This window comes from Euleptes europaea, chromosome 3, assembly GCF_029931775.1.
Source record: "Euleptes europaea isolate rEulEur1 chromosome 3, rEulEur1.hap1, whole genome shotgun sequence".
Lineage (NCBI taxonomy): Eukaryota > Metazoa > Chordata > Lepidosauria > Squamata > Sphaerodactylidae > Euleptes > Euleptes europaea.
Window position 1 is genome coordinate 124,483,308 of NC_079314.1, and position 13,922 is coordinate 124,497,229.

Consider the following 13,922-nt stretch of genomic DNA (forward strand, 5'->3'; position numbering starts at 1 on the left):
GAGGGGTTCTTCCCACTCTCCCTGTCCTCCTTTAGCAATCCCTTTGCTCTTCCCCCCCCCCCCACCGAGGGCCCCACCGCCACCCTGGCTGGTTCCCTGCTTCTGGTGCAGGTGAACCCATCCTTGCGGTTTCTATTCGGGGTTTTAGCAACCTGCTCCTTCAATACCTGCTCTGCTGGCCTTGTCTTCAGCTTGCCTGTCTTTGGCCTCAATTCCTACTCCATTTGGTTCTCCACATTGTGCAAAAGTCCCCTTCTGTTGACTCCATGATTGTGCGTGCTCCCCGTGGGGTTTGCCTCACCTGGGGTTTGCTCACACCTTTCCTAAGCCAAGGTGTGTAGTCTGACGGCGCTTCGATCATTGTGAGTTTACACTGTCCCCAGGCAGATCCTGCCTCTCTTCACTTCTTCCTAGCTAAGCTCCTTAGATTTTATCTTTGGAAATCCAATGTGAACATGTTGGACTTGGGGAAGGGGGGGCAGCCTTCCACCGATGGACACACTGGCCTGCGTTGCCCTGTGGCCACCGCTCAGAATCCGTCGGGCACCGGATTCACCCACATTCCTCTCCAGATGAAGCCTGCGCCTCTTCCCCTCGACTCTATAGTCAGTTCTGTGACCAGCAGCTCCAAATCCTCTGCTCCTTTGGGGTCAGAAATGCTGGCTTTGTGGTGAGCTGAGCAGGCGTTTCCTCAGTCAAAGGGAGGGGAGGTGGTGGGAATCCTGCTCGCCCCTCTCCCATGGCAAGGCTTTCTCCTTCGTCCGCCCCCCTGAAGCAGGCCGTGAATCTGATGGTCTCCCTCGGCTCAGCAGCCACCAAAGGCCTCCAGACTAGCAATGGGAAGCCAGTTCCGGCCCCACTCTGAAGGCCAAACACTGTGCCTGCCCTGCAGCCACACCTTAGACCAGGGGTGTCAAACATATGGCCCAAGGGCGGATCCGGCCCCTTGAGAGCTCTAATCTGGCCCGTGAGGCAGCCATCCCCCACTCCCACCCCCACTGTAAATCTGGGCTGGCAAGGCATGGCCCGGTCCGACCAAGTGACGTTTATGTCATATCTGGCCCTCGTAACATTTGAGTTTGACACCCCTGCCTTAGACCGAGGAGGATGAAAACACCTTGCAAAATTAAATGTGTTACGCAGCTGAGAAATGGCTAAATGAGCATTTAGTACACACACACACACACACACACACGCCAGAGAGTCACAGCAGGAGAGCAGAGCTTGAGCGGCAACCGGAGGGCAGAGCCGACCTGCCTCCCTGCCCAGGCACACTCGGAGAGCCAGCTGTGCACCCCGTGGCCAGGGGGAGACCCGAATGTAACACTGGAAAGTAAGGCAAAACACCCCCCACCCCCCAGCTTCTCTGCCTGATTCCTGAAGCTGCTGACCTGGCAGGGCTGAAGCGCTGAGATGATTACAGGGAAGCCTGCAAAGGCGCGCTGGGCAGGGAACAGGCAGAGGTGGACTGTGCAGTGCTCTGGAAGATGGGAGCTCAAGTTGGCCAGCCCAGGAGCTCAGCGCTCTCAGCCCCCGGCAGGCCAGGAAAGCGCGAGGTCAGCACTGGGCCGATCCTCCAGCCCACACGCAAATGGCAGAGCTGACCCGGTTCTAAAATTACCCTTCGGCCCCAGGAGCGGAGGGAGCTTGCGAGCCAAAAATACACCCCCCACCCCACCCCGGACTGCAGGGCACAACTCCTGCCTGAAAGCGGCATTCCTGCCCCAAAGGTGGCCTCCGTAAGCCTGGCCCGGCGCAGGGAGGCCGTAGCTCCCAGGAGTTGGCTCCGCGTGGCCGCCAGCCCATTCGCCCCCATCAGATGCGGGACCAGAAGGGGCCCCTGAAGGCTGCCGGCAGGGATAGGGCACCGGCACCAGGGCGGGGGGGAGGGGAGGGGAGGGCACGGCTGGCCTGGGTCCCCTTGCCAGGTGCCCGGAGTGGGCAGAGGAGGCCAGGCAGAGGCTGCCCACTGAGAGCCGCTGCTGCTGCCATTACAGATGAGACAGGCAGCAGTGGTGGGGAGGGGGGCCCCTCGCCCAGGTCGGCCGTGCGGCCTCTGCGGAGTGGAGAGTGGCCCGGGCCCTGGGAGAGGGCCAGTTCTCGGGCCACACTTCGAAGGCTGCCTGGCTCCCCACCCCCCTGCCTGGCAATCCCCAGAGCTTCCTGGAGAGTCTGCCAGAGAGGAGGGAACAGGGCACTCCAGGCACGGAGCTGCCTCCCGAGGGGAAAGCCGCCCTTAATTAACGGAGCCGCCACCCCAGAGATCCAGCGGCAGGCTGGCTGCGCTCCGCGCACGAGCGGCCCTCTCTTTGCGGGGTGGGGAACTCCGGGCACGGAGGAAAACCAAGTCCTCTCCGAGAGCGGCAGGTCATCCCGGGACACTGAAGGCCGCCCCTCCCCTTCTGACGCACCCCCCCTCACTCCCTCGCCCTTCCTGCCCGGCATCCCCAAATATTGGCAGTCGGACCAGACAGGCAAACCAGACGTTCGGCTCTTTCCTCTGCTTCTAGTCCGCCTTTCTCGTTGAGATGCCAGGATTTCCTTGGACAAGCGACAGGGCAAAGAGGGTGAAGCCGGAGATGTTCCCCCAGGAGCTGAACTCGGGCCCCAGCCTCCCGTTGTTGGGCAGAATGGCCGCCCAGCCAAGGAGGTTCCGCCCTGACGACGCTGGCTGAAGGAAGCGTCCCTGAACCAGCCCCGCCATATTCCCTCGCAGGAGCTCCCACTGCCGGAGCCATGGCGCAGGAGACAGAACAGCGGGCCATTAAACAGACAGCAGCCTTCTGTGTTGGCTGAAGTCACCATGGACATCAGGAGAAACTCCCGGGAAGCGGCTCAGTCCATCCGAGTACCCGAGCACCCGAGAGGCCTGCAAGGCTTTCTGGGGTGTGGGCTGTCGAGAGGCAGAGCTCCCTTCATCAGATACTGGAAGCAGCAGGAGACCCCCACCCCCCCCACCCACACACCCCAGATGGCTCCTGGGACCTCCCACGTCTCTGCAGGGCTGTCCAGGAGAGGGACAAGCCAGGTGCGATGGCCACGTCTCTACCCTCAGAGTATTCTGTGTGCCTCCCCCCTGTGGCCGGTACAGCCATGGACTTCACCTCACCCTACTTCACTCTCAGGTTCCCCCTCTATCAGATTCCCTTCATGCTGGTTTTGAAACAACAGGAGGGGACTGAGCTGCCCACCCCTAACACACACACACACCCGACTGCAAGCAGCTGGCTCCTCCGCCTGTGAGATCACAGAATGCAAGGGACTGCACTCTGCTTCTCTGCCCCATATCTTCCCCCCTCCCCACGATGCCGGCCACAATGTGCAGGCCCCACCTCCGGGTGTCCTTTTGGGCCCCGATCCCTGTTTTCCAGCTCCACGAATCTCCAGCCAGTGGCTCCCCCACCCCTCTCGGACCAGCATGCTTCGCTCTGGAGTTTATAATCATAGAGTCATAGAGTTGGAAGGGACCTCCAGGGTCATCTAGTCCAACCCCCTGCACAATGCAGGGAATTCAAAACTATCTCCCCCCCTCACACCCCCAGTGACCATCATTAGACAAGGAATAGAGAATAAAACTGCTGCTCTCATACTTCCCTTGTACACATCTATGGTGAGACCACACTTGGAATACCGTATATTCCATATTGGAATACCATATTGGAATACCGTATACAATTCTGGTCACCACACCTAAAAAAGGATATTGCAGAGCTTGAGAAGGTGCAGAAAAGAGCAACCAAAATGATTAGGGGACTAGAGCAACTGTCCTATGGGGAGCGGTTAAGACACTTAGGGCTGTTTAGCTTGGAAAGAAGGCGGCTGAGGGGAGACATGATAGAGGTCTATAAAATTATGCATGGTTTGGAGAGAGTGGACAGGGAGACGTTTTTCTCCCTCTCCCATAATACTAGAACACGGGGTCATCTGCTAAAGCTGGAGGGCGAGAGATTCAAAACAGATAAAAGGAAGTATTTTCTCACACTACGCACAGTTCAGTCGTGGAAATCCCTGCCCCAGGGTGTGGTGATGGCTGCCAACTTGGAAGGCTTTAAGAGGGGAGTGGGTATGTTCATGGAGGAGAGGGCTATCCTAGTCAAAATGGATACTGTTCATGATGCACACCTATTACCTCCAAGATCAGAGGAGCAGGCCTATTATATTAGGTGCTTTGGAACACAGGCAGGATAACGCTGCTGCGGTCATCTCGTTTATGGGTTTCCTAGAGGCACCGGGCTAGCCACGGTGTGAACAGACTGCTGGACTTGATGGGCCTTTTTGGTCTGATCCAGCAGGGCTTTTCTTGAGTTCTTATGGCCCCTACTCCATCCCAAGAAGATGGCAAAAAAATCCCTCCAGGATGCCTGGCCAAATTATCCTGGAAGAAAATCCCTTCATTCCAGTCTTTTGTATTTCTCAAATCTTTAGAAAGCTGTTTATGGAGCTACCCTGGCCTCTTTAGGCTCCTCCCGTTTTTTCCTTCTCGTAGGAATGGTTTGTGATTGCGCATTCAATATTTTGCTTTCAAGAAACTCCCACCCTTTTTGAACTCCCTTCTCTTTAAGTATTTCTGACCATGGGATTCTATCAAGCATAACTTTAAGTTTGTTAAAAGTTGCTCTCCTAAAGTCCAATCTATTTGTCTACGTACAGCTTTTCCATTCCCCAAGATTGTAAATTCCAAGATGACACGGTCACCACTACCCAGGGTGCCCACTACTTTCACCTCATCAACCAGTTCTTCCCTGTTGGTGAGAATCAAGTCCAAGATAGCAGACCACCCACCCCCCCTTGTTTCCCTCTCCACTTTCTGAATAATGAAGTTGTCAGCAAGACAAGTCAGGGATTTATTTGACCTTCCACTTTTAGCAGAGTTAAGACTTCCAACAGATATCCGGGTAATTGAAATCTCCCATGAGCATCTCTTTGAGAACTTTGTAATCTGGTCTAGGAGTGCCTCATCCAAGTCCTCCGCCTGGTTTGGTGGTCGATAGCGGAACCCCACTTTCTTACTCCTTTTATTTTTATCCAGAGACTCTTGACTGAATTTCCATGCTCAGATTCATGTATTTCCTCACAAGTATATACCTCCTTTAAAGAGGAAGATCCCAGCCCCCCAAACGCAGCAGGCCGCAGGTGCGTGGGGTGCCCAAGGAGGAAAGGCGGCCACCCGCACCGGCTCCAGCTTCTCCGGCAAGCGCCCCCCTCCACTGGCGAACACCGGGGCAGGGGTGGGGGCGTCTGGAGGGAGGCAGGGGAGGGGGCAGACCAGGAGCCTGTGCGCCCCCCCCCCCCGGATCTGTGGAGGGCATCGCTGAGCCGACTCTGAAATTACCAATCAGAGCAGAATGCCACCCAGCGCTGCATCTGGCGGGAGAAAAGCCCCCGCTGCAATCAGGGAAGCGGCGCCCTCATTAGCGGCTCGTCTTCCAGCCTCCTCGTTAATGAGCCCACGCCCGGAGCTGGGCTCCCTCTGCACACGGCGGGCACGAGGGGCAGGCCCCTCCTCTCCACACGCTGTCCCAGGAGGCCGGCGCCAGAGCTCCGGACCAGCGGGCAAAGGTCACCCTCCCACCCACCAGCCCCACCTTCCCAAAGGACGCCAAGGTACAGATGCACACGAGGAGCAGCTTGATGGGTGGGGAGGCTGTGAAAGGGCCCCGGAAAAGCCTCCCCCGCCAGCACAGCAGCCCTCCGTCTTACCCGGGGTGGCACCTTCAGGAGGCCTTGCTGGCACCCCACGGCACTCAAAAAGGAGGTAACAAAGAATCTATCAACTCCACAAATTCTAAAACAGCGGCAAAACACACCCTCCCCCTATCCCCGGGGCAAAGAACCCACAAGCTGGCAAAGGAACTGCATACTGGCAGGGCTGGGCTGTGGGGAGGCAGGGGAACAGCCGCTCCATCAGCCGGAGGCCCCTGCCCCGTCGCCAGCCTTTGCTTCTCCGGCACCAGGCTACCGCCACCTCCAGAAGTCTCTGCCTGCCCCCAGGCTCCACCCCCACCGCCCCACTCCACTAGTAACCAACAGAAAGTGAACTCCTTAACCCTGCAAAGAAAGCAGCAAAACGGCAGCACAACCTGCCCCCCAAGAAACCACCCCCCAGAGCAGAGGCAGCCCGGCCAGTCAAGCCCTGGAGAGGACGGAAGCCTTTCGACGGGGAACCCGAGAGCAGCGCACCGGCCGGAGATCTCTGCCACTCAACTCTCCCCTTCGTCTTTGGTCCCCCTGCCCAGCATCCAGGTGCTGTTCAGAGGCCTCCGTTCCGGCCTGACCCACAGTGCTGGGCCCACCGCCTCCCCCAGGGGACAGGCACGCTGCTCTGCTGCCCCCCAAACGGTGAGGAGGCTTTGCTCAGGGAGCTGGAGCATCCAGCCCCTTCCTGCCTGCAGCGGCATTCTTGCAGCTCTGAATGCGGGGAGGGAGGAATGGCCAGGATCCGCCAGCAGGAGGAAGCCACCCCGCCCCATGGGCCCTTGCTCGGCTCAGTGGCAGGACACCCTCTCCGCACGCAGAAGGCCTCTGGCCAGAAGGACCAGGCAGTCAGCGATGGGAAAGGCCTCCCTCCGCCTGAGGCCCTGGAGAGCCGCTGCCGGCCTGAGTAAAGAGTGCCGACTTTGATGAGCCAACAGTCTGACTCAGCAGAAGGCAGCTTCACGTGTTACCATCGTGCCTGGCGGTGCCCCCCTCTGGCCCCGCAAGCAGCTGTCCGGGAACTCACTGCGCCTGGGGGCAGAGCTCCCACCCCGGGCAGCTTCCCACAGCCACAGCAAGAGCAGAAAGGGGGCTCTGGCGGGAGGGCCGGGAGGCAGGCAGGCGGAGGGGGAGCAGCTGAGCAGGGGGAGGCTCTTCTGCTGCCAGAATGGAGGGGGTGTCATCTGCTCAGACTGGCAGCGGCTCTCCAGGGCTCTCATGGCAGGGGTCTTTCACATCACCTACTTGCCTGGTCCCTTTAACTGGAGATGCCGGGGACAGAACCTGGGACCTTCTGCATGCCGAGCAGATGCTCTTCCCCTGAGCCACAACCCATCCCATGCCGAAGTGGACTTCATCAGTAATGTGGATGGGGGGGAATCACAGGGAGACCCGTTTTTCACCTTCAATTAACGCTGTGGTTGCCCCACCTTATCGCTTAGCAGCCCCAGCGGGAGGCTTGGATGGGGGGCAGAGAAAGTGGGAGGATCCGTTCCCCCTCCCTGAACTCGGAGGCTTCGCTAGGCCCAGCCATGCCCCCCCCCCGGCTTTTCACTGCACAGCGGAAGTCCAAGTAAAAAGGTGACCACTCCGCTCCCCCCCAGGGCCAGAGGGGAGCCCCCAATGGAGCGTGACGTCGCCATAGCCAAGGCACAGCCCCAGTCTCTGTTTCCAGCACGAGGGCTCTGCTCTGGAACAGGAAAGGCAACCAAGAGTGCTTCTGAGAGCACAAAGAGTGCTCCGTCAGGGGATGCTGCTTTTGGCCCTCTCAAAGCGCTGCAGGGGCACTGTGGCGTGGCTTGGCCCAGCCAGGGGCTGGCATAACACTGGGCTTGCGATGTCCTGCTTCTGTTCCTCAGAAAGTTTAGAGGCATGGCGACTCCCCCCCGCCCCCCCAGGAGGGAGGGCAGCGAGCAACTTGACAGTGAGTGATGGGTGGGAAATGCCAGCCTGTCTGCAGCAGCAGGCCTTGCCTGGCAGTGCGTGGCACCTGTTTCCAGGAAAGCGGGCTGGCTGCTCTCGAGCGGGCAGCCCTCTTCCGAAGCCAATTTCAAACTCGCCGCTGAGAAGGGCGATAAAAGGTGGCCCGGTCACCGCGAGGCATAAATATCCTCCGCCTGGAGCAGAACGTTCCCAACCAATAAAATACAACCAGCCGTTTCAGGAGAGGGTCGGCAAACGGGTGCCGTGCAAAAACGGGCTCCTGAGGATGGGGGCGGCGCGGGGCAGCGGCCAGGGTGGAGTGGGGGGGGGGAGAAAATCAACAGACAGAAACTCTGCTGCCGAGTCCGGGCCAGGGGGCAGCGGCACATGAAAGCCCCCACCCCAGCCAGGGCACGCTGACTGCTATTCCTCTAGGAAATGTATGCACCGCCTTCCCCGAGATCAGCTACAGGTACAAGTACAAACACAACCATAAAATTATCGATATTAAAACACGTCCTAAAAACACAACATTAAGTAGCCTAAAAGGTTATCTATAAAACAGTCCTCAGGCTAGAAGAAGAAAACCAAAAAACAAACTAACTTCCTTCTTTCCTTCCTTCCCTCCCTCCCTTCCGCATCCCACTCTCCCACCACAAAGCAGGGCTCAGAGCAGCTAACAGCAGTTAATAAAGTACATTTCAGTTTACAAAACAAGATACAATAAATACAAAAAGACAAATGCTACAAGATGGAACCCTTCCATGAAAGGCCACGCTGGTCTCTGCTGCCTCAAGGAGGGTGGGCAGAGGTGCCAGGCAAAGCCTCCAGGGGGAGAGCGTCCCACAGGCGAGGTGCCAGGGCTGAAAAAGCCCCGTTTCTGCCTGCCCCACAACCCGCCTCTGCTGGCAAGGCACCCAGAGCAGGCCTTGAGCGGCAGACTTTCCCTCGTGGGCTGGGGCAGCCAGTCTGTCCAACACACACCAGGGACAGCTGTGTGGGGTCCAGTCACCCCTCTTAAGATCCACATGCCGCAAGCAAAGCCGAATGATGGGCCCTAAGATGCTTCACACCATAGCCATGGACTCCCCCCCCCCTCCGTGCTACAGAGCTCTCTCCATTCTCCACACACAGAATCATAGAGTTGGAAGGGACCACCAGGGTCATCTAGTCCAACCCCCTGCACAATGCAGGAAACTCACAACTCCCTCCCCCCACACACCCCAAGTGACCAGAAGGCCAAGATGCCATTCCTCCCTTCTTGTTTCCTCTCCTGGCTTTAAAACAAAGCCCCCTCCCTTTCTCCTTTGCCTTTGTTTGGTGGGGCAGAGGTGACAGGAAAGGCCTCGGTCTAGGGTTGCCAAGTGCCTGGTGGTGGCAGGCAAACAACGCCAATCCACCCAGCTGAGGGTCGGCAGGCAAATGTGCACCCGCGTCTGCATGCCGTGGCACATCACTCCCATCCCTGGCTGCGACTGTAAAAGGCCCCTCACGATCTGGCACTTCCGGGTGTCAACCAGAAGTGACGCACGCACATGCACGCAATCCACTCAGCTCTGCCCCAAAAGCCTCACGCCGGAGGAGAGGGGGGACGCGGCAACCCTAGCTCGCTCTGAGAGCCGCTGCCAGCCAGAGCAGAGAAACCTGACCTCGATGGACCGAGGCTCGGACTCGCGAGGAGGCAGCTGCCTGCATTGATGGGGGATGTTCCGGGCATCCTCCCCATCAAGGGAGCAGACACGCAGCATCAGAAACTCGGGGGGGGGGAGGCCCAAGACCCCAACTTAAACAAATGGCCAGAGACCAGCCGAACACACAAAAACATCCTCCAACTGGGCCAGGAAACTCCATTGGAACCAAGAGCCTTTTGCAACGGAGGGCTGCCCACATACGCATACACCCACAACCACCGCTGGCGGGGAGGGGGAAGAAGTCTCCCTCTAGCCAAGCAGCACAAAAGCACCCGGGCGGCCCCAGGGCCTCTTTGGGCCAAGCCAGCCATGGGGAGCGGCTCTTCAGCCTCAAGGGTCACAGCACCTGGAGATGCCAGAGCTCACACACAGCTGGGACATCTCCTCCGGAGCACGGCACACGCAGCATCTCCCCACAACCCAACAGCTGGCCACACTCCCTCCTGCCCCACTCCCGCCCGGTCCTACCTCTCGCTGGAGCACCAGTTCCTTGGTGAAGAGTGTAGCCTCCTCGCTGAAGGGCTCCCCCTCCTGGACCAGGCCGGGCAGGTTGCGGGCCCCGCGGGGACACTCAATGCCTGCAGGGGGAGAGCGGGGGAGGGGGACGACAGAGGTCAGCGCCACTGCCTGGCCGTTTCTGAGCAGCTTCCACAATGACGTGGAAGGAGCGGGGCGCCAAAGACATCCCGCCCCACACCATAGCCTCCTCCCAAAGCACCAGCCTACCCCCACACACACACACACCAGCAAGGGCAGGGCCCCCGCTCCGGCTGACAGACCCGGCAGGGCAGGCCCACCTCGCCACCAGGGCCGGGTTCTTGCTGGACTGGGACCAGCAGGTCCATCGTGCATCCAGACAAGCCAGAAACCACCACCACCCCGTCCCTGCAAACCCACAGTCAGGCCAAGCCAGGCCTAGCAGTCTGCCGGGGGGGGGGGGGGGGGCTGGAGAGCAAACCCAGTCTAGATCTTGCCCACTCAAGCCTGAGAGCACGCAGGAGCCCTTCTGCCCCCCAAAAAACTCTTCCCTGGAGTTCCAGGTGTGTGCGCATGTGAAGCTTGCCCCTAGCTAAGCCTGGAGCAGAACCCTGTGGCGAGAGGCTGGCAATGTCTGTGCCAGCCGTACGAGACCTTTGGAGAAGAGGCCGTGGCTCAAGGACGGAGCATCTGCTTGGCGTGCAGAAGGTCCCACCTTCAACCCCGGACAACATCTCCAGCTAAAAGGACCAGATCATCGGGGGCATGAAAGACCCTGGAGAGCGGCTGCCGGTCAGAACAGACAAGGTGGCCCTGGGCAGATCAGATTCGGCATCAGGCAGCGCCACAACATCATCTGGGCACCGCTGATGGTGTCGAGCCTGGGCGTGAGTGCGGATGGCTGAAATGGAGCGGGGCCAGCCAATGATGCCTGAGCGCTGCACTGCAGAAGCAGGGGCCCTGTTTCGACTGAATCTTTCCATGATTTGTAAACTGCTTCAGTCCCTGGATACGGATATAAGCAGGGTATAAATGTTCAAATAAATAAATACAAATAAAGGCTCTGCACACCCTCAAGAAACACAGATTACTCCACAGACTCGTGATGCGCATCTTGTCACCAGACATATTCAAGGGCTCAGGAGATGGAACCTCTCAGGTATCAAAAGAGCGAAGCAGAAGCCACGAGGCTGCGTTCCAGAGGTGGAGACCCTCCATGGCTTATGTATTTAGAGGTACTCTGCGAAGTGTCCCAACTCAACAAGTAAGAGCCCCGAGGGGCAGGGGTGGGGAGAGGCTCTGAAAACACTAAGAGGTGAGTTCAGCCCCTGTGCAAGTCCAGCAATGGGGACGCTCTAACAAGAGGAGTGTGGCTTTCTTTTACTTGAGACACTTTAAAGGACAAAAACAGCCACCAAGAAAGCCAGCAGGGAGGGAGGCAGAGGCCACCAGGGATCTTGCCCAGGTGGGGCAGGACCTGTGGTTGTGGGTCTCTCAGGAAAGGGGTCTGTTCCCTGGGGAAGTGGAGACAGGCAGTGAAGGAGGACTGAGGCACGGCGGAGGGTTTATGGCAAGGCACCTTGTGCTCACGGCCGGCAGCCAAGGGAATTTTGTTACCTGCCAAGCAGGTGTTGCCCCATGCCCCACCTCAGAGGAGTAGCAGCTGCAGCCTCCCCACCCCCGCTGCCAGGGACCCCCGCAGTCCGAAGGTGCCTGACGGAGGGCCCCCGTCAGCCTGCCAGGAGAAGAACCTGCAGAGGGGGGCCGGGCTCGCTTGCGAGCCAGCCTCAGCTCAGCGGTGCAGGCCGCCCCTTCCCCTGCAGGGACACGAGGCACGTCCCGATTAATTCCTTTAAAGCAGCGAGCGGGTGAGCGAACAAGCGGAGGAGCCTTTCCTTTGCAGTTTGCAGGTTCAGCCAGATGAATGCTGATCAGATGAGGGCCGGAGCGGGGGGTGGGCTGCGAGTGGAGCAGCGGAGACCACAGCGAAGGAAGGGGCTTTTGCAAACGCCATTTAAAGAACAATAAACCCTCCCACTGGGACCTAACCTGAAATAAAGGTTTAGGGAGGGGAAAGTATTGCAGACACAGAAAACGTGGGACTGGAGTCCATAATGACACTTTATAGGCGCCATTACAGCAGCTGTCAGGAACTGTGTTGCTGGCTAAGCAAAAGGCCACCGCCAGGAGGCACAGCTCCCTCCTGGCACTACACCCCAGGGCCAAGGACGCAGGACAGAGGATCAAGCAGCTGAATGCTGGCACCTGGAGGCGTGGGGGGGGGGAGCCAAGAGAGGCCTGCAGGAGCCAGGCGTCCAGGATTGTCTTGGCAAGGCAGCCCAGGACACAAGAGGCATCGGAGTCTAGAGCCAGGGACCTGAGAGGAGTCTGAAGGAAGGGGGGTGTCCTAGAATTATAGAATGATAGAATCACAGAGTTGGAAGGGATCACCAGGGTCATCTAGTCCAACCTCCTGCACAATGCAGGAAATTCCAAACTACCTCCCCCACATACACCCAGTGACCCCCTACTCCACGCCCAGAAGATGGCCAAGATGCTCTCCCTCCCGTGAACTGCCAAAGGTCATAGAATCAGCATTGCTGACAGATGGCCATCCAGCCTCCGATTAAAAACCTCCCGGTTGCTCAGCTGAACCAAGTGGAGGCAACACTGGAACGCCACGGCTTCCCCTAATTGAAGAGAGGCTCTGGCACACGGCTTGGGAGCGCTCCTGGCCTCTCCCGCCTGGACGCTTCGCTGGAAGGTCAGGCACCAACCCGCCTTCACGCCTGCCAAGCCCCTGCCCGGAGGCAGCACCACGGGCCGAACATCGGCAATGGGCTCACTGCGGGGAAGGGGAGGGAGTCTCCCTGCCCTGCAACTGCAGTGTAGGGGCAAAACTGGAACCCAGGGCTCCAAGAGAGGGACACGCAAGGAGCTCCTCATGTGTTCTCTGGGATTCACTGACTCAACCCTATCCCCACCCCCACCCCCACCCCCATTCCTTCTTGGCACCCCCTCGCTTGTGTTTGCTGGGCTGGACTGGACCTGAAGCACAGCCTGCCCCCTCGCAGGTCCCCGGCTGGAGGTCAGGGGTTCCTCTTGGGGATGCCACTGGCTGGAGCCGGCCAGGAGCACCAGCTTCCAGCAGCTGCCACTCGTGCCAGGCGTCCTTCCCTCCGCAACCCAGCCAGACAAGCCTGCAGCCAAGAGGTAATTCAGGATCCCGCGGCAAGGGGGGGGAGGGCCCCCCCCACAGTCGGCCGGTTGTCAGCTGACATGATCCACAGCTCTAACCTCGCACAGTTTGACAGACTGAGCTCATTTTTGGGCCATCACTGCATGAAGGATGAGGGCTTTGAGGAACAGCGGAGAGAGCAACAAGGTTAAAAGGCTCTTAGCCTTGGTATCGGCACAGGTGACGACGGGATTAAAATACACTCCTGCCAGGCTGTCGGGGGCCGGCTTTTGTGCAGGCTGCAAAGACACGCGGCAAAGGCAACCGGCGACCCGCCAAGCCTGCGCGGCCAAAGCACCGCCAACACCTTCTGCTGCTTTTCAAGCCACCTCGCAAGGTCGGGGGGGGGGAGAGCCTGCGGGGTCAGGCCCCGCCCAAAACCCGTTTTGCCCAAAACAACAGCGAGGCCAGAAGCAGCACCGGGGGGGGGGGGGGGAGACCAGCACTCCTAGGAGCTGTCGCAGCCAGGGACCGAAGGGCCCACCCCAGGGGTAGGCAGCGTGCCACCCTTCAGCACACGCAGCACAAGGTGCACCCCACCCTCTGCCAGCCCCAGGGCACACTGTGCCTGCCCTGAATGGATTCGGACGGGGCCGGACCACTCTGGAGCTGGAGACCGGCATGGGAGCGCTGCCGTCTGTGGGGCGAAAGACCTTCTGCCGCTGGAGGGCCGCTGCGGGGAAGTCACACCCTTGCCAACCGGACCCCAAGGCCATCCTACAAAGGGGGCGACCAGGCAGCCCTGAGCCCTGGGCACACGGAGCCCCCCCCTCCAGCCACCAGGCAGGCCTGCTGCAGAGAGAGAGACAGAGAGCACACGGCGCAGTTTTCTTGGACTGGGCCTTGCGAGGAAAGCATTGCAAAGAAATAGGTGAATAAATCAGAGGGGAAAGTGCTTG

The 13,922-nt window shown here is 59.2% G+C and overlaps 1 protein-coding gene across 1 annotated transcript in view; it reads right to left on the bottom strand.

The window, feature by feature from the left end:
- The window catches only part of SND1 (staphylococcal nuclease and tudor domain containing 1), a 229,722-nt gene that overhangs the window by 57,479 nt on the left and 158,321 nt on the right, over nt 1-13,922 (bottom strand). Inside the window, exon 16 of the mRNA XM_056845986.1 lies at nt 9,777-9,886. Within this exon, the coding sequence (XP_056701964.1) occupies nt 9,777-9,886 (110 nt within the window). The remainder of the gene's footprint in view (nt 1-9,776; nt 9,887-13,922) is intronic.